Here is a 20,928-nt window from a genome sequence, read left to right on the forward strand (position 1 = left end):
AGAGAAGAACACAACAAACGGGAAACCTCTCCCTTGACCCTTCTGCTGGCAACTACTGACAAAACTGTCCATTGCCACTCTGAGTACTGATGCTGTTTGCAACCTGTGCTACACCCTGATTGCCCTGGGAGGAAATGACAAGAGGATGCTAGTTCAGAGGGCTATTCCCAGAATCAGTGCTCCTGTTTTCAGCTCAAGCAAAAAGCAGTCTGCAGGCCAAACTGTATCTGTGTCAGCCATGCTGGTGTGCTACTTATAGATCCTGCTGGGAGTTTGCAAACAAAACCAGTGGGGAAGGACAGGGAGAGTCCTATTGATTTCAAATACAACATGGAAACCAACATCTATGCCCCAGCAATTCACCTCGTATTTTTTATCAGAATATACTGATCTAATTCTGGGTTGGCTTTTGTTCAGTCTTAGCAGTAGCTGATCCCTGAGCAGTAAGTAAACTAGGAATTTTTTCATGGGCCAAGACTATATGACAGTATTTCTGCTCCCAACAGATACTGCTTATAATGTAAAAGAGAAATAATTTTAGAACCACCCAATATCAATGTCCCTTTGCACTGCAACAAAGAAGTAATGCACAAAGGGAAGTAGGCTTGCTTTGCAATTGATTTTCAAATAGCTTTGTATTAAAAGCACAGATGTAGAACCTGAGCCTATTTCAGTCATGGTCTACGAAAATACTTACCATAAAGATGACCAGTCTTTTACTGTCTAACTAGTTTTATTCTGAAATAGTGTTTCCTTTTACAGACAGGCAGGTGGGTGTGGGGTTTGGGGTATTTATTTGGGAGGTTTTTTGGGGTTTTTTTTTGTTGTTTTTGATAAAAGTAAAACCAGCTGTTAAACTTTTGTCCTTGTTTCAGCAAACATTAGTGTCTACTTATAAAGCTATACCTGGTCATACTCTGGAACTCAGGCACTAACCTAACTAAGTATTAGCTTGACTAGAAACACTAGTTTTGTAGATATTTGCAAAATAAGGGGTTTATTAAGACTGTCATTTAAAGATTGGAACAGTAACTATCACCCCTTAAAAAGAACAATAACTTCTGCACCTGACACCTTCATATCAGTATCTGTTTTTTCCTCTAAGGAAATATCATTTTGTATGCGCATATACACATATACAGAGAGAGAGATATATATAGAGATATATATGTAAAAATACACACACAGCCACACAGTTAAAGGCAAGAAGTAATTTAACAGCAAAGAATTAGAACCCTGGTAAAAATAATTAAGGCTTAAATGGTGCACTGGGACTTTCGTTCTACATACTGTCTGGGTATGAAAGGGGATAACATTAATATATCAGATAAAGCCTCTGAGAGGTGTCACATGCTCATTTAAAAACCTGTTTCTTAAATGAATATATTCAATTTTCCACTCACGTAGGCTTTAGTGATTTTGTTGATTAAATTTTTTGTCTGTTTTTAAAAAGAACATAGTTTTAAAAAAAAGACATCCCAAACAAGACAGATAAGATGATGTGCAGTGCTATCAAGAACAACCTAGTTCATTGTAAGTGCTGTACTATCATGTAAATTGTCATTTGGTTCACAGTACTCCATTTCTTTCAGCAACTAGTCAAATGCAACCAGAACCATACCTTCATGGTTTCAAAGTGAGTAGTTCACATTTTTACCTGGATTATTGTACTCAGAAAGCATTAATGTACTTCTGCTTCTGGCTAAAGATGACTGTGTGGGAGTCAGCAGTCGAGAAACAATAAAGTTTTCCATTGGACTAAGATGCATGCGGTGAGCTGAAGGATGGAAGCAAATAAAATAAAATTCTAAATACAAACAAATAAAAAAATGTTACACTAAACCAACAGAAACAAAATGATGAAATGATTAAATGAAATAAAAAAAAAATCTTGAAGTGTTTGAGATTTAAAATATTTAAAGGCAACTTTCATTCCCTCTAAAAAAAAAAGATGTTTCTAGTTTCTCCATCACTTTAAATTATTTTCCCACCTGTCCAATAAATATAGTAATGTTAAGACCACGTTGCACTTTGTTCTTACACAAAGGGAGATGCTATTCTGCAAAATGGTTGCTTTCATGACTCAGCATGAAAAAGGTTTCTCTTCTTCCCCAGTAGAGAAGGTGAAACACTTGGTGTAACAGCGCAGCTACTCACTAATGTGCCAACCATACCGGGACTGCATCTAAAATTTGCAGTCTCACCGAATTACGTAAGTCTCATTTATACGATAGGCCTGCATTCCTTCCTAGTCCATAAATGTGTCAACTATGTAAGACATATTTATAGATGTTCCTGTTACATGCATATGTATACAGCCATCTATCATAATAACCTCAGAGCTACTGATGAGTTTTTATTAAGCAATTCAGAAATGAAAGTACCTTTTCTTTTCATTCTATAAACAAGTCTCCATTGGCACTTATTTCATCCAATACATATTTTTTTCCCTCATTAGTTTAAAAAGTGAAAAAAAAAAAAAAAAAAAAAAAAAAAAAGGAGGGGGGAAGAAAGGTTAAAAACAAAAAGAAACCCACAAAACAAATGAAAGAAAAAATCCAGAGTTCACAGCGGAGTAAACCCTTCAGTCCTCTGTAGTGTTTAGTAAGCACTAATCCTGCATGAAGATGATCATCTTTTGTGGAACCCCTCATGGATCAGATTTTCAAATCAAATTAAAGGCCTCTACAAGTCTGGTCACCAGACTGAAGTGTCCCAGGTGGCTCATTGGACATACTTCCGCGCATGGTACATCCCCTGTCTATTGCTGAGCCACATGCTTGGTTTGCTTGTTTTTCCTTATTTGGCTAGAAGATCACAGTTATAGGGAACTGCTGCAGTCACAGCATGTGCTCACTTTGCTGGAGTATCAAAAACTGAAAAAGAATCAGTTAAAAAGCCCACAGCATTTCTTGCTGGACCAGGCTCTCCAGCACAGCAGCAGTCTTGGGACAGGCTGCGGAACTATTTTATTGTATTAACTTACAACCCCTCAAATATTCTTTTAGGTCACAGACATAAGCAAGTTACATAGCTATACGGACAGTAAGAAGTGCTTTAAGCAGAAGGAGAGTTTATGCTGGCAGGAGACCAGCACATTCACTTGCCTCTGTCGGGGGAATGTGTTATGGCCGCTGTGGAGGAGGAGAGGCGCTTACTGATTGGCGATTCCATTTGCTTTGGCAGATTCATTGTAGAAGCTGAAAGTTTGTCACATGCTGCAGAGAGACGCATTGAAGATATTTGTATTCACATCATAGTATTGATAAATGCTCCAAATTAACCTTGCATTTGTACTTGTGGCCCTTGCCCCTGATCATAGCACTGGATGAGGCATGACATAAGCTCTTCCTGGCTGCTGGAGGATCACCATTTTATAGAATGTATGCTGGGATGCAACTTTTCTGCTTGTGAATTTCACATTCCAGTTTTACAATAGCCTATCTTTTGTAATGCCACAGGCAAATAACTATGTATCAGATACTAATGAGTGAAGCCATTCTGATACAAGATATTCAATGCCAGCACAAGCAGAAAGTTAAAGAAAACAAACTGCACACATGACGACTCTGAACTCCTAGTTTCCATTCCCCCTCCCCTCTACTTTCAGTCTAGAAGAGCTAGGGTGGACCTCAGGTATTACTCCTATACAAAAACGAGATAAGCAACATTTGTATGTTTGCACAATGAGAACTCATTGTTTCAACGACTGATGTGGCACCAGCTGTTTGGCTTTATCTTTTTGTGCTCATACTACCCGAAGGGTTTTAACTATTAGACAAAATCTGTTTGAGCACAATACCTATTTCCTACTTTAGCATTCAACTGCTAATGTTCAACTGAACAACAGAAAAATGTTATTCAAGTATTACTACAGTGTACTAGTATATGATGATCACTGCATGATACTCAGAAGCTAAAAGCGTAGATGCTGTCCCCCTTAAATTTTAATCTTACTTCTTTGGAAAACAAAAATATTTTCAGCTAGACACATATATGTGTCCCTAATTCAGCAGCCCCTAAGTTACTGCATTGCCTACTACATTTATCAAAACATTGCCCCAGTGGGGTCTGTAAGAATTGCCTCCATCTCTGACAGTAAACAATACAACTTTCTACATTTGCCTTTTCAAAAAAGCTTGCATAATGCTGGTGTGCTGCAAAACATCAGTTGCACATCCAAATCTCTTCCTACATGAGCACAACTAGTACAAAAATTTGAATCTGTTTGCACAGAAATAATAGTTCTGAGAAATCATGGGCAGAACAACGTTTACTGTGCATTCTGCAGGAATAACAGCCAAGCCTAGCTCCTCCTTTGGGGGGAGACATGGAACCGAGTTCTTAAAAGCACAGCTAAGGACATTTGCAATCAAAATCAGAAATCCTATATGCAAGCCATTCTTCATTTTGGAGGACTCATCTACCTCACAGTCTTCATGTCAGTAAGGGAAAAAAAAACAAAAACAAAAAAACGACTGAACAATATAAAGGAAAAAAAAAAAACCAACAAAAAAAAAAAAAAACCCACAACCCACCATGGTTGCTTAAACAAAGTCAACTACTTGAATTTGTTACAAATACCAGCCTGGCCAAAATCTGCTTCAGGAGACTGAAAGCACGGCTGTTTAAACTAAATTTGCTTGTTCTTAACATATTGCAGAAAAAAAGCCCTTGAGATGGAAAATGAGGACTGCTCTGATGAAACATGGTCTGGGTAACACATTTTCTCTTCGTGTGCAACTGAAATTTTTTTCAACAGCACCTGCAACATGTCCATTAGAACTGTCAAATAGATGTGTAATTATATTTGCACACACACAAACACAGAATTAACAGGGATGAGAATCTGAGCGGTAGAAGTTTACAGTTAGTGAGAAAACCATGAAATGCCTCTACAGTGCTGGATTGTGGCAGGCATGCACTGCTCCACCATGGCAAAAATAAAAGGAAATTAAAAAGACATTTGGTCTATAACGGTAAAGGTAATGCTGTAGAGTACCAGACTGAAATAATAAGAAAACAGTGGTTAGGAAGGACAAGATCAGTGGATGGATCACAGTGATTAGAACAGTTATAAACAAGACACGATGGTATTGAGATTCTCTGAAATACCATTGAGGGAATCAGCAGGAGCAGTAGAGGTCACAGGGTCTGGAGGAAGGGTGTTGGCAGCTAAACCTAGAACAGGGGGTGGGGTATTTTCTGAATCACCTACACAGCAGAGAAATCAGAGCAAAAAGAGGTGAAAGAAATTATTGAATAAATTGGGGGAGCTGGAATTAAGCATAAACTGCATCACAAAGACAAACTGGTATCCTTCTCAAAATGTAAAAGACTTCTTTTATTACCATATATAATTTCCTGGCTTTGTTGATGGCATACTGTGAAAACTATGATGTGAAATTGAGTTTGTCTTTTAAGAGTTAAGTATATTTACACACTGTTCAAATATATGTCAAATTTCATCATTACCCAAACATGCAAATTTTTTCACCATAACATCAGTTTATTCGAACCTGACAAATTTAAATAAAGTACATGATTTAAACAAAAAACATGCATCTTTTTGAAATATAAAAGCAGTACATGACTGATTGCATAATAAAAAGAATTTGTTTGGAAGCCAAATCAAAAAGAGCAGCAACAAAAAGTATGTGGGGGAAAACCACGAAACTATTTTAAACTGCACATGCTGCACAGTCATCTAGAATTTCCTGTCAGGCTTTTAGAAGTACCAAACAAAAACAGATCATCTTTTGCAAAGCTCAGACAACATTCAGTTCTTTGGTGAATATTATATTTGCTAACTCTGTGTGTGGGAAGACAATGCAGGAGAAGAGAATAACGGAGAGAGCATAAGTTTTAATTGTAGCATTTAGCATCCTCCAAACAGATTCTGGTTACTCTATCAAATTGAACAGCATTCCTAAAGTTAGGAGTGACCTTTTTCCCCCAGAAGGTATTAGGGAGAGGAAGCCTTTACAAGCAATTACAAAGCATTTATTCACGCCCCAAGGCAATAGCTCCTACAGTACCACCCTAACTATAGAATGCATCATCCTTACTATCTCCACAACCTCATGCATTTTGCACTTCAAGATCTGCAATGCAGGCAGCCTGTTTCACTTACCATCTCTCCCTCCTGAGCCTGCAGCCAGCGCTCCTCCCCACGACCATCGCTTCTGCTTCTGTTCCAGCTGCTGGCTGCGTTCAAGGGACCGACGCATCATGGCTTCTAAACGTTCCTGGTTATATTAGTGCAAAACCAGAAACCAAATCTGAATCAGTTCTTTGGGGTTTTTTTTTGCCTCTTCCTGAAACCATACTAAAAATACACGGTTTCCCTGTTGCTCCACACACAATGATTACAGAAACTTGCTTGCAATGTAAGAAAAAGGACTGAATAAAGAAGGTACCAGCATGCTACCTACCTCCAGATATGTGTATCCTTTGTCTGCAAGCCACTGAGGTCACTATAGAGGCCTAAGTAAATAACACAGGTTGCATCACTGCCTAGCATCTGCTCCTGCTGGTGAGGCTGCTGCTGTGCTCCGGACTTAATTTGTATAAGAATAATGCTCGACAAGCATTAACTCCTTCTTGTCTATGCAGACCTCAGGAATTTTTTCCCATCCCTTCCTGAGCACAGCTAAATTGCTGCAATGCCAGTGGCTCCTCCTAGCCACGCAGATAAATGATCACTTCAAACCCAAAGTAGGTTACTTTGCAGGATGCCTAATTTATTTATTTATTTTCACAGAAAGTCTCCTTTCTTCCACTACATTCTTTACAGTCAAGGCATGTAAGAGCTTGTGATTTATTTTATTCTCCCCTAGTATATACTTTTGTGCATGCTCAGATTGTGTTCTTCAAAAATGTGCTTTTTTTTCCTGCTCCACACCCATGTTCTTCTCTATGGCTTGATGAGATAGGATTTTCAGATGAACAAGAACAAGATTTCTTTCCCTCCCCAGATTCTGCTTTTAACTACCTTTAGTCACCTTACTCCCTTCTCCACCTCCTTCTAACTGTCACCCAAAGACCTCCATGCAAGTTTTGTTCCTACTTTCTTCTTCTGCTAGTTTCTCTGTTTTTTTGCTGTGGTGCTGTTCTCTGCACCTTTTCCTTCTTTCAAGATGACAGAACCTGGTTCTCCCCCACCCACCATTCCACCACCTACCAGACTATTCCTTTCCTCCTCTAAGCACCTCATTCGCATCTGGCAACCTCTTCACCTTCACATTTCAGCAGCCCAACCCCTATCATGAAAGATGAGTCTATTCTTGCTGCCTCCCAACTCCCGCCCCAATGGTTTTCAGCCCTTTGATCCTCTTAGTATTTTTGGTCCTATTACTTACTACACCTTTGCTATGTCCTTCTGTTCTAGTATAAAACTCCTACTCTATCTACTTCAAACTGTCTCTGATGGAGCAACTTCAGCAGACCAGACCCTAACATCAGGCACCTCCAGCAACTACCATGGCTGGAACTTCTATGCATGTACCTGTAAACTTTGTGTTACCTTCCTGGGGCTCTGGGTATTGTTAATGGCTTTCTACAACACCAGATGCCCTCTCACCATCTGATGATCTGCAATATATTTTTGTGTCTTCAACATCTTTGAAGAATCTCTTCTACTTCCATGATTTCCAGTAATTTGTTTCTGGCCTCATTTTTATTACCTCATCCAACCCTGCTACCAGTTATCCATCAGTTTCAACAGCAAGCCACTACCTTTCATCTTGAAGCTCTCTTAATTTTACTACAAATAACTTGTACCATAAAGAATTTCATTACATTACCCTCTGTAGAGTGAAAAAAGGCAATTCTCACATACCCTTTCTATCAGTTCTCATCTCCCCTGTCCCTGTTGCCTTTCAGCCAGGGGACCCACCCTGCTGTTAAAATTTCTGCTGCCATCTCCAGAAAGAAGTTCTTTCAATCATGTGTTCTAAACTCTCTCTTTAGTTTTGTCTCCCTTCTGTCTTTAGCTCATGTTCTACCAGGTAACATCATTTAAAGACCACTGAAATCAGGCAGCTGTTTCCTTTCCCTCACGCCCCATTCCCCCACCTCCTTCTGTCTGGTCAGTGCCATCAGTATCCAGGCACACAAATGCACACTCTGCCTCTTTCCTCCTTTTTCTCCCTACAAAGCAAATACACGAAGCAGCACAAAGCAAAAGCATAGCCTCTTCTGCAAAAGCACACAAAACTCCCACAGTTTTGAACACTCTATCACTTCTTGTCCATGTCTTGGGTATGAAAAGAAAGCAATCTTCCAGTGTCTGCAATCCAAAGTCACTCCCTCTGATTTAGTTTGCTACAGTATTTCTTTCTTCTCTTACTATTTGAAGATGCAATTTTCATGCTTAAAACCTGTGTGTGCTGGCTCTTTACTTTTAACTTCCCACCACCCAACATTAATGTAATTCTGATTGAGTCCCTTTTCTGTACTCAACTCTTTCCAAACCTCAACTATTTCATCACCAGTTTTTCTCTGCAGACTACTTCTTTTCATTACTTTCTTCTACTATGCGTCTTGCCCCAATATACCTTTCTACCCACACTCTTTTGAAAGTCACCCTCCCATTTCTTTCTCATTAAAGTATACACTTACACAGAATCTTTCTTTCCATATCTATATGAATATTGTTAATCAAAAAAGACAAGATGAAAGCAGTCAAGTTTCAGCTATCCAGGTAAGTTATGTTTGAGTTGTTGGGGTTTTTTAATGCTGCTTGCAGCAAGGATCAGCAATATTCCATAGTTTGCAAACCACAGAATACACTTATACCACCTACTATGAAAGTGCTGTTTCAAGAATAAAATGGACGATGAAATAGATTAAGGAAATTAAATTATTTTTCATACATATTTGAAAGCCCATGCTACCTACAATCTGATGCTGAAATCTTCAATTACATGATGTGGAGAGGATCATTCATTTTCATTTGCTATGAGCCCTTAATTAAAGCACTACAGAACATAATTATTAAATGCCATTAAACCCTGCAGATACGGCTGAGATAAAAAACAATATGAAGGCCATCTTTCACAATGAAAGGATAGTTATTTAGAAAACATTTTAAGTTAGCAAAAAACTAAAAAGCCAAAGAAAACAACGGAAAGAAAACAAAGAAAACATGGAAGCACAGCATAAACAACTCATACATGAATAATTTGGTCCGGGATGAAAACTAAACAAGACAAAGCATTCCTTCATCAGCAAACAATGCCTATCAAACTATGGATGTGATCCTCATTTGGGAACTTTGACAGCTATAGATAGAACAAATAATCTCTATGCTAAATAGGAAGCTTCTGCAAAAAATTGTAATGTACAAGCTTTGCACATAGGTTAAATTAAAAATGAGTTAAACCATAAAGAGAGAGCCATCTACTGATAGTATCTAAAATATACATGTTACTTTCCAAAATCCATAGTTACTCATCCAGGTTTTCCTCAGACTAAGCAACAGAACAAAAATTTGCACTGTCTGAATTAAAACCAAAAAAACAACAACCAACCAACCCCCAACCAACCCAAAACCCCATAGTGAGAATACCAGTAATTTCACTGAAGTACTTTCCTTTTCTCTATGTAAAACATGATACAGGTTTGAAAACAAGGAAAAAATTAATTTTACAAGTACTATGACAAAATAATTTGTGCAAACAATTCTAAATCAATCTACCTTACCTACCATACAAACACCTAGAAGACCCCTACACATCTTCTCCTCTTCACTTTAGATATTCATCAGCACTGTATGCAAGTAGCTCACTGTTCGTTAACATTATCCATTGGCTCTTCCACGTAGCAACAAAAGAGCTCTGCTATGTTCTATTCAAAGAACACATTGAAAAGCAACATAGAATTTTAATTTAACTACCCTTCTGAGCAGAATTTCTGCTCTCAACCAATTACAATTACAGGTGTGTATTAAGCATGTGTGCAAACAACAACATAGAACAATAAAGGCTCATCATAAAGGTATGTGGGGAGCGGCGGCAGCAAGTAATGGTGGAGGGGGGAGCAGAGGACCATCAGTGTTGTAATGAGGACTAAACTCTTCCCATATCCACTGCACAGTAAATTGAGAGACCTCTTGTGTAGCAATTTCAGTTCATAGCAAAATCTTTGTGCAACTGAATTCAACGCAGTATATGAGTTGCCAAAATAGGTTTGGAAAGCAATTACTAGTTCCATATATTATAATTCACAATTTTGACTCATAATAAGTAATAAATGCTGTAACATCTTGGGAGTTTTTAACTCTCTTGTGTTTAAGTGCAAATGCAACAAATAGTGCATGTGCACCAAAGCAATCTTTCCAGGAAGCAAGTGTACTGGCACACTGGCCAGGGCACCACAACTCCCCCTGTCCTCCCCATCCCCCTTCAGGTGTGGGAAATACAGGTTTGAAGCTCTTCCAGTAAAGGTCTCAAATGTCCAGAATGACTCATGAGCAGTGAGTAACTTGCAATGCTCAGGGAGCTGCAACTTCATCAACAACCTTTCTCAGACCTCCACTGCTACTATGCATATGGGATTTGATGGGGTCATCAGAAGAGCTGGGGGGGGGGTGGGGGGAGAAGGGAAGGTCTGGACAGATCCATTAGTAGGACTCAAGCGGAATTCAAGAAACAAGGAAATGACAAGTAGGAAGTCAGGAGGTGGTGATGTCTCCTGTTCCCAGTTTCCTTCTTCCCTCAACCTCTCCTGTTCTACAGATTATTCCCCTGTGTACCCTCCCTCCCCTCAGAAGCTCTTGGATTTTTCTTCCCACCAGGTCTAATCCATCCCCAAACAAACAAGAATCCTCTCCTGCCCTCCTGCTCACTTAACCTTCTCTCAGGTTCTTTAACCTGGGGGAAGGAGAAGGAGGAAAGGGAAGGGAAAGGAGCCAGACCAGGACCTGCCATGGTTCCCAAAAGGCTTTGGACAGTTTAAACTTGAAGGATCAGCTCCGTCAGCAGAGGTAGAAGTGGTATTCGTATTATGACCAAACACTTGGAGGCAGCACTTCTCGCCATTAGAGAAGTCTCCCATCACATGTACAGAGTGTTGGGAAGCTGTAACAGGTTTGCTGATGCTTGGGAGAAACATCACCATGTGCTCAGCCCCTTACATCCATCTCTGGACAAGTGCAGGAGGCCACTACAGGAGGTGGGCTCCCCGTTGAACAGACTCTTTGGGCCTGACCTGGCACAGACTTTCTATGCCTGACAACCCTGCTTTTATTCCTCCAGAACAGGCAAACCATGTAGGCAGGGAAAGCAGGCAGTTGCTCACTCTTCCTACACCTCTCCCCCTCCCTGCCTGCTCTGACACAAATTTTGAGGCCAGGGTTTTGAAAATTTTTGTACTTGCCATTTCCCTTACAACCGCCATAGAGGGGATCAGTCGTGCCTAGCTGCAAAAGGTTATGACAGCAGGAAATACTGGGGAAGGAGCACAACAGGTCAATGATGTTACTACAGGAGAGAGACCTACCCTTTGTTTCCAGTTTTGCCATTTTTCTTACCAAAATTTGAAACAAACCACATGACAAAATATTTAAAAACGCATTCTCAGCTATTATGCAGAAGCCACAATCAGTATGTTATAGCTGAAAGAGGAATGGCAGGATATAATCTCATCAGGTTAAAGCGAAAAATCAATTAAAAAAACCACTCAATGGACAGCAGTATTTTATTTTGATCCCTTGCAGAAGAATTTTACATCTTTTGGAAAGATATTTTGGTCAAAAGGTGGAGTGGCATATATAAAGGAAGGTTACGAACTGCAGATTTCTAGAGGCTTTTTATCTAGAAACTAGGGAAATATCTTCTTTTGGCTCTTTTTTTCTCTTTAAACCACTGCCCTCTTTTCCAGAAAACATTAATTCTTTATCAGTTGCAGTAGCAGTGCTAGTGTTTTCTACAGAAAGTCATGTGGAGAGAGACACACACACTGTATTCAGAGATCTGCAACAGAAACTGGACTCGCTAGAGCAAAAAAGAACCTTAAATGATCTCAGCAGGGAGAGTAGAAGAACAGCACAAAGATGCTTCAAAAGATACATGCATAATTCTGTTCTGTGCTAGAATTTTGAGCCTAGATTCTTCACTGCTTGAAGTAAGAATTTCTGATTTTATGTCACTGAGGAAAAACAAAACAACACATTTTCATAAACATTATTTCAGTTTCAGGGATAGTAAACAAACACTAAGAAAAATCTTTCCCTTTTATGGAAACATTCATCTTTAAAAACTACCTTCTGGAAAGCTGGTGCTTTATCATCTGACAGTCAGAGTCCCAGATATGTTACCATAAATACATGACTATTGTGTGAGATCAGACAAAAATCAAGAGACCGAAAAAAAAAAAGCTCTGGAAAGTGTTTGTGATATACAGGCAGTACTAAAGTACTTCTATTGGGGGTAGCTCCCAAAGTAATGCCCACATGCCTCTGGGCCAATAAACAAATAAATGAAAATCAACATTTAATGCATGTCAATATTCAGCCATGTCTAATGCTACCATATAGAGTTGCTCTGCCATACATCTCCCAATGGACCTTACCTCCTCCTCTTTAAGCTTTTGTCTCCTTTTCTCTTCAACAGCTGCTCTCTTCTGCTCCTCCCTCTGCCTCTGTTCCTCCAGTCTTTTCCATCGCTCTTCCATTTGCTTTTCATACTGAAGTTTCGCTCTTCTCTCCTTCTCCAGTATCTGCTGTTCCCTAGCAGCTTAGGCAGAGAAAAAGGTGCATTTCACTTCATGCAAATTTTCTTCTCCTTTAAAATTATTTTACGACATGACACAACAGCATAAACAACAAATGCAAGCACACATGGTCTTAGTCCACTGAAGTAAAAAATATAGTGCTGTAATGATTAGTAAATCTAAGTGATTTGCTCAGTAAATAAACAGGGAAGCCTTTGGTACACAAGGTGAGTTTGTGCCCTGTACCTATGTAAAACCGGTGTACAGAATAGTTAACAACTTGGTTTTGTTTATGTTTCAAATCCCTCTGCAGCTTAAAGCCAAATTCTTTTTTCAAACATAACACATATTCCCAGTAGCTTTTAAAGTGAATCAGTTAAACATGCTGAAGCAAAAGCCCTTGGAATTTCTTTAAAACTGTGCTTCCCTTTATGGGGCTGCCTTCAAAATAAACACATGAAAACAACATATGCTAAATTTTCTATGAAGCTTTGAAAATGCACCATTCTGTCTCTGTCTGTAATTTGGTGCTACACTGTTATTCACTTCTGCCTGTTTGCGTGAAACAAAATTACTTCTGTTACTGAGGATTTGCCCAGTTGTTTATTCCAACTGGTGGAGCCATCATCTTCTTGAGACATTAGCTTTTGTTACAGAAATTCAGACTATAACATTGCGTACAGGACTGTTGCTTCAGGTTTACACAGGAGACGTAGTAGCAGCAGTTAACATGACAAATCAAAAGGAAAAATCCACTTCTCATGCAAGTGTATTGCATAAAAAGGCAGGGAAAAGCTGTTCAGTAAGCATGCCTACAAACATAAAAGCCTGTAATGTCACATACCAACACATATACAGCCAGAATCAAAAGTGGAATATTCTTACAGTTGCCAGGCTAAGAACTTGAAAGTTAGGGAAAGCCAGAATTAACAGTGTTTATACAAGAGCTAGTCCTTCATCCTGCACATCTATTCAGCCTCAGTCTGCTTCTTCGGTTCCTGTTTCCCTGTACAGCAAATTTTCTTCCTTCTACTTCTCTCACTATCTTCCCATCAGTCCTAGGCTCTTGTCCAGCCATCTCAAATTCTCTCTTCTAACATCTTCTCCTTTTTCCACCCAGCTCCTGCCGCTGGGCTCTCTAACCATAGCTGTGACCTTCAATCCCTCTTAGTCCCACTCCACCCTTAGACGCTTGGTTTAAAGCCAAAGTGCCTCCAATACCACCAGATCCTTTTCCAAAAGTTGCTGGATCCCCCTAAAATACATCTTCCTCACATGCAACCTGCTTTACAGAACACCTTCTACCTTATTCTTCTTAAAAATACAGTTTATATTGTCTTCCCCTTTTGCCTTAGGGTAATTCACTATTCCCCCCTGCCCCACGAGAGGGCAGCATGATAGGGTGCTACAGGCAAGCCTGGACTTGTAGGTATGAAGAATCACACTTGTCAACAGATTAAGTTACATCAGAGACAGCGGAAGACAAGTGACCAGTTGCTACGTGTTAACAACCACCAGCCACATCAGGTAGAGCAGGTGAAAACAGCATTAATAAAACCCAAAAATAAAGCAAGGTATCCAGAGATTTGTGCTAGGATTACTTTCTGAGTAAGTAGGTGAAACCTGGGAGTGAGTCTGGACAGAGAAGGAAACCATTCTGTCATCATGGACATACATACAATTCTTGTTCCTTGATTTAGGGATACTAAATCACTAATGAATGAATTTTGGCTTTGGAGAAAAGGTTATTCCATATTGCTGCAAAGTACCTGCTGGCTGCGTAAAGATCTGTTCTGCTTTTTTTCTGAACTTCTAAAAGAAAGGTGCCACAGGCAAACTGTGCCCAAATCCCAGAGCTTCTAAAAATGGTCTTAACTCTAAAATTTCTAGAAGGCACATGTGATGTCTGTAGAAAAGTGCAGCCAACACCTTGCAAATCCCTTGAGCCAACCACTCCCAGATTCTCCAGCTTTCAGTTTCCCCTCGCATCTCTTCTTCTGCTTTTTAATCCACATCCTTTCCAATCTCCTCATCACGTCACTTTCTTGGGAACCAGCAATGAAGAACTAATCAAAAGTATAGACGAGAGAGTCTGGACTGAATATACCTGGAAGAGATGTAAGCTACAACTCAGGCTGGTGCATGCCCCACGTAGACAGAACCTCTGGAGAGATCAAGTGCTAAACACCAGTAGATTTTCACAGGAATTACCAAACAGAATCTTGCTTATGAAGCCCACGGGTACTAAAAAATGTCTTGTCACTGGTCTCAAGACTTGTGTTTTGTCAAGAAACACGAAACTGTATGTTTGGTTATTTATTGCAAGAAAACCAGTATTTTCCTAAGATTCTTTTCACAGGTGTCCATACTGGCTTTTAGCTGGCATTTCCTCCAAATATATGCCTTGCTTGAATTCTACAAAACCATAAAACACTGACAGTTCCTTCTGAAATGTGTTGTCAGGTAACGTTATGGACAGTGCTACCGGCCTTTCTTGTTATTACCATGAGGAAACGTGAAGGTAACCATTCAACATTTTTAAAATACATACATATGTAAAGTCCAAAACAATGTTGAACAATTAATTTCATTCATATATATACACACACACACACACACATATATATTGCAATTTCCTCAACATTTCCCTGGAAGTATTCATAGATTAAAAAACAACTGACTGTTTTAAAACCTCTGAAATCAATGCTTATGTTATTCAGAAAAGGAATTAGTCATCTTTTTAATTCTCTTGAAATATTAACAGTTTAAAAACTTACAATAGATTATCTGCTTTATACCATACTGAACAACTCCATGATCTTTTAACATGGCTAAAACTTAATAGACTGTTTCACCAAATCATCCTACATATCATCCTGAATATTATTCAAGGCTTATTTGGTGTTTTTACGTATCAGAATCCTAACAAACAGTATCTTGCACATAATTTAAAAGTAGTAATATAAGTGATAAAGACCAGGAACAGACTGAAACATAATGCTTAAAATTCAGAACAGAAAAAATGTCATGTTAGTAAATTAAGCCTATTAACACATATGCATAAATAACACATACACCTCCCGCCATCTTACCGAGGTATTTCTCCCTTTCTTCTCTTCTCTCCTTTGCCAGTCTTTGTCTTTCATCGGTTTTCAGAAATCCATCAATGGCTGAAGTCAGAGAGAAGGAAAAGAAAAGAAAGTATTAAAAACGTGTTAGTAAAACTAAAGCAGCATCCAAAAGAACTAAAAAAATCCACCAAGAATATGTTGTATCTATGGCATTTAGCAATTCCAACAACACTTGCACGTAACAAGCCGGGATTTGGATACATTTTGAGCACAGTCTCCTTCCTTCCTACCTACTGATGAACTCGAAGCACAGTTCCTCGGTGCAAATGCCTGATTCCTCTTCTCAGAGCACACTACCATGCTGCCAGTGCTTTTAAAAAACTTAAAACTTTCTTAGGAAAAAAATATAAGGATGCAATTAACATGTATTAATCTTTGTTAATAACCTCATTTTGAAGTTTTTGGCTAAAAAAGAAAAAGGTAATTCAGGAAAGCAGTAAAAGCGGTATGCAGCTCTCATGGTCTAATGCCATGTGGAGTCTGAGTCTTCATACTTACAGCTTAACACAGCTCTGTAGCTTCCTTGTCCACAGGAAACCACCAGCATCAGCTCATTTCAACAGCCAACAATTAGTGCTGAATGAGGAGAGACAGCAGCCCTCCTGCCCTCTTTTGCAGGTAGGAAACATTTTGTTTCCTTGTCAAGTTTGCAGCTAAGAGCAGGTTGCTTCTTTGGGAGGAGGTTGCCTAAGGATGTTTTGTACCTGGATCCAGACACCCCAGTTCTTTCCACAGCATGAGCCACCAAAAAGCCCAATTTAAGAAGGCAGGCAGGCAGGCAGAGCACGACATACGAGATGCCTCAGGGTCACCTGCCTGCGTGCCCTGTAATGAGCAGCCAGATGGACCATAGGTGGATCTTCTGCAATACCAGTGTAAGCTCACCAGCTAGTGACTTGACAGACCAGCTAGAGGATGGTATCCTTTTAAAACAGCTGGCAGGGCCTCCAGTGTCCTCCTTTCTCTCTTTGTTTTCAGGATCTCCTGAGGTCTTAGCAGGGTTGCCGTGCAAACAGGCAGGACATCTCACAGCACAGTTTACATCCTTTGCAATCATTACTTGGATTCCCTACTGAGTTAGTGAATTATAATTAAGTCCCCTTCTCCTCTGCTCTAAGAACTGCAGTTGTTAATTTCATCAGATAAATAGGAGTGGAAAAGTTACTCAGACTGAACCCAGGCTCTCTTCCTGAAAAGTGCCACTTGCAGGCTCCTCTCCAAGGGCATCCTGTGTGTTGGAGCTGAGATTTTGCATGACAAGCACCTTTCTGTAAAACTGCATGGTTCTGTACAAAGGCTAAAAACCGGCCTTGATGTTCCCTTGTGACTGGTGAAAAGCTCAGGTCTCAGCTGTTGCCCATTAGAATAACAGCTTGCTTTTTCCCCAAGCAGCACCTTCGAACACCATTTCTAATCCGCCTCTGCACACACAAATGGCAACTACCGGATGGCAGCCAGGCCTCTGGAAAATTGTGATTGTAGCTCCCAGATGGTTAATTACAACTAGAATTTGTGGGTCAAATACACATCTATTTATTACCGAAGACTCATCCTACTTCCATCCTAGTCCACTGGTTTGTTCGCTTGGGTGCCATTTATTGTCAGACTTGACAAGTAGGGAGGAGAGAAGAGGAGGTGGCTCAGTAAAGCAACCATGGTGACAGTTTGCAACTACTTTGAAGGGGCCTGCTTTAAGTAGCCAAGAAGGGGAATCCTGTTGTCAGCATTCTTAAATTACAGCTCCAATAAAAAGTATTTCAGTGGTCTGAAAGTCAAACCAGCACAAAACCTACAATTTAGGCTAGAAGCAGCAGAGGAAGTGAAACCAAGACTGAAGCTCAAAAAGAAAAGACTGAACTTGGGAGCAAGTGGAGGCTGGAGGGAGGCTAAGAGTTTATTTACTGGGCATGACATGCTAGCCCTTTGGCTAGTTCAGGTCAGGTGTTCTGTCTCTGCTCTCTCCTGGCTTCTTGTGCCCCTCCTCACTGGCAGAACATAAGACTGAAAAGTCCTTGATCAGGGTAAGTGCTACTTAGCAAGTAGAGGCAGGAGCTAAGGCTTTGTGTGGCAAGGGACATAACTCAGGTGGAGAGGTGGAACCTGAATTGTGGAAACCAGGATGGGGATAGGAACAGCAAGACAGTCCATGTCTATAGATTATGTTCACAAAATCCTGCACTGACTCTCACCTCTCTCCGGCTTTCAGCAACTATCTATGAAACCCACTGGCAAAAAAAAATATCCCATTATGCTTGTCAATAAAATTACAGCAGACTTATCTCTACTTTGATTGCTTAGTGAACACTACTGGCAGAAAAGGATCTAAAAGCTCCGGCCTTGCTCACAACTGCTATAGCTAACCTGAAAAATAGTGCATCAACTTTGGATAGCTTTCTCAAGAGTTCGGATGTCTCAACACCACTCAGGTAATATTAAAAGAAGATCAAGGCTGTAATGCCGGATACTTAATTGGGATGTATCAAAATCAGCACTGAAGTAGTCTGTACAATCCTTAATTCGCTCCTTCAGCAGATATATTAAGCATTTTTCCCTTTTAGGTCTTTTCACTTATTCAGTGCGTAGGATGAACCTCCTCAAGAGGTGAACCAACTTCAAAGTGATTAGTGCTTGTTGCTTCATTTCTTTCTGAAACTAAAAAGTAGACAGAACGATAATCTGAAATCTGCCTTGGAGAACACACTCCAGACTTGGCTATGTCACAGGTGAAACAACAAATAATGGAATTGTTGCTCATTACCTGTGTAATACACTAATGTCCAAAAAACTGTGTGGAGGAAAATAATACACAATATAGTAAGTACAGGCATCAAATGCATACACATGCACCAAGGGTAGCATTAAAATAGCACAGGCATCCTCAATACTAGCATTTCTTAACTTGACTTCACAAATCAGCATACCCGCCAAAAATCAGTGAATATAGCTTTAAAGGACAAATAACTATTCCCTGGGTAATAACTTATACCATGGGATGATATTTTAAGGCCAACATTAGTGTATTTACTACATATCTTTATACAACATACACTATAAAAATAATTGGAACAGCAGTTACTTGTGGTATGAAATGTGATTAATGAAAGGAATTCAAATCGTTTGGTATAGCAGACTGCAAACAGCAAGCACAGGTAACAACCATCAAGGCAACCCAACGCCATTTCTGTTTCACCACCCGGACTGCCAGCAGAGGGCACAACAAGGTTTGAAATCGAAAACCCTGCAGCTAAAAAGCTTTCACTGTGCTAAGTGACCTCAGGTTAACACTCTGTACGCTCAGCTTTGTCCTGAGCCTTCCCTCATATTTACAGCTAAGCCTCCGATCCCTCAGTTAGAAAGGCACGTAGCAGCAAACAATATGTTTAAAAGTCAGGATGTAAACACACACTGGTTGTGCCTTCTGCCACCCAGAGTAACGAATACAAAGAGACACTGGCAGAAAATTTGCTAATAACCCTCTATCCCCAGGCTTGCAGAAGAATAAGGAAACTGCTCAACTAACAACATTAAAGACTTTACTGTAATGAAGCACACATGTACACACATTGCTGCTACTTCTATTCAATCTCCCAGCCTTCCCCAAAAGCCTCTTTTCCAAACAGTCCCTACTCTCAAAGGTATACATCTAACTGCTGGTCTAATTTCTTCAGATTTTGCCTCACTTTTTGACTGAAGAGGGCCAGCTGCTCCTCCAGGACTTTGTTACGACAAGTATTTCTAACAAAAAAGACCATAACTTAAAACCTGTTAAAATGTCAGCAAAATACACCATCTAACACTACAGGACTCATCAATACTTCAATGTTACTTTGAAATAAATACTCACAGGAGTAAAAACTGACAAGTTAATCATTGCTTTTTGATGGATGAAGGAAACCTATTCAGATCGATGAAACAGTGCCAGAACATGTCCACACTCTGTTCTAAATACTGCTTGCGTAAGCCTCTTGGTGGCAGCTTCAGACAGAGAGGAAGGTTGTCCTGAACCGATGAAACACAAGGCAAGCTGTCTTTTGAAATCCATATCCTGTCTCGGGTTGAGAAAACAAGTACTTGAGCAGGATAATCAGGTTACTGGAAGATGAGAGTACATTTCAGAAGGACCAGTCACCTCCTCTCCTGACATTTGCACCTAAGTAAATGCCAGCAGGTCAGGCCTCCGTTTTTTTTTTTCCTTGTTGTTGAACCCACATACAGTTTTATGTGTATGTGGGTTCAACATTATTAGTTCAAAAATTAGTTATTATTGAACTAATAGTGTTCAACATACCTAGATCTTTGACCATCCTACATAGAACCACAAAATCAACCACGTTGGAAAAGACCTTTAAGATCACTACATAACCATGTTCAACACATTTAGACCTTTGTCTATTCCACATGACACTGTGCAACAGTTTCAGACCTTTGTCACAGTGTGTGTCATCTACATTGATGTTGCTTAGTTGGTGAAATTCCAAGTTTGGATGCAGTTTTGCCAAAGGGTGGCATTGCCAGGGATGTGGCAAGGTGGTCTATGCAGCAGACCAACCCAGCCTGAAATATCACTGCACTTACACTCACTATTCTACTGGTAAGCTTTGTTGTTTCAAATAATACAATCTCAACTGATAAAATGAAAGTTTTGTTCCCTAAAAACCTGCTTGCTCTCCCTTGAGACTGTTCTTTGAGACAATAAAAGACAAACTTTACTCAAAACACTGTCTCCCTCCAGGTATTACTGAATGAAGAAATGTTATGTTCAAGTTTTCAGTTACTGACTATACTCCAAGGTGAAAAAAAGGTATAAAACCGCGTATGACTGTACCCACATGACAGTTTCTATCGGCAAAAGACACCTTCTCTAAATCTTGATTATGGTACACCACTGGAAAGGCTTTCAGGTAGAGTCAATATGGAAACAGCACAAGGGCTTTGGAGGTATGTTCCGTAAGCTTTAGTGGATTGTTCTCTTTTCTGATAATTGTCTGTTTAAAATTTTTAATTAAAAAGGTGTTTATTCAATTGCACTCAAAAAAACCCCACAAACCGATCAAACAAAAACAAAACCAAACAAACAAAAAAA

At 39.7% G+C, this 20,928-nt stretch overlaps 1 protein-coding gene across 1 annotated transcript in view; it reads right to left on the reverse strand.

Moving 5' to 3' along the window:
• MAP7D2 (MAP7 domain containing 2) overlaps positions 1–20,928 on the reverse strand; it is a 55,894-nt gene that overhangs the window by 17,361 nt on the left and 17,605 nt on the right. The window contains exons 2-6 of the mRNA XM_010010204.1: positions 15,807–15,884; positions 12,574–12,737; positions 6,134–6,248; positions 5,116–5,214; positions 3,108–3,218 (exon numbers count right to left, since the gene is read on the reverse strand). Of these exons, the coding sequence (XP_010008506.1) occupies positions 3,108–3,218; positions 5,116–5,214; positions 6,134–6,248; positions 12,574–12,737; positions 15,807–15,884 (567 nt within the window). The remainder of the gene's footprint in view (positions 1–3,107; positions 3,219–5,115; positions 5,215–6,133; positions 6,249–12,573; positions 12,738–15,806; positions 15,885–20,928) is intronic.

Source organism: Nestor notabilis, unplaced genomic scaffold (assembly GCF_000696875.1).
Source record: "Nestor notabilis isolate BGI_N333 unplaced genomic scaffold, ASM69687v1 scaffold26682, whole genome shotgun sequence".
NCBI classification, from domain to species: Eukaryota; Metazoa; Chordata; class Aves; order Psittaciformes; family Psittacidae; genus Nestor; species Nestor notabilis.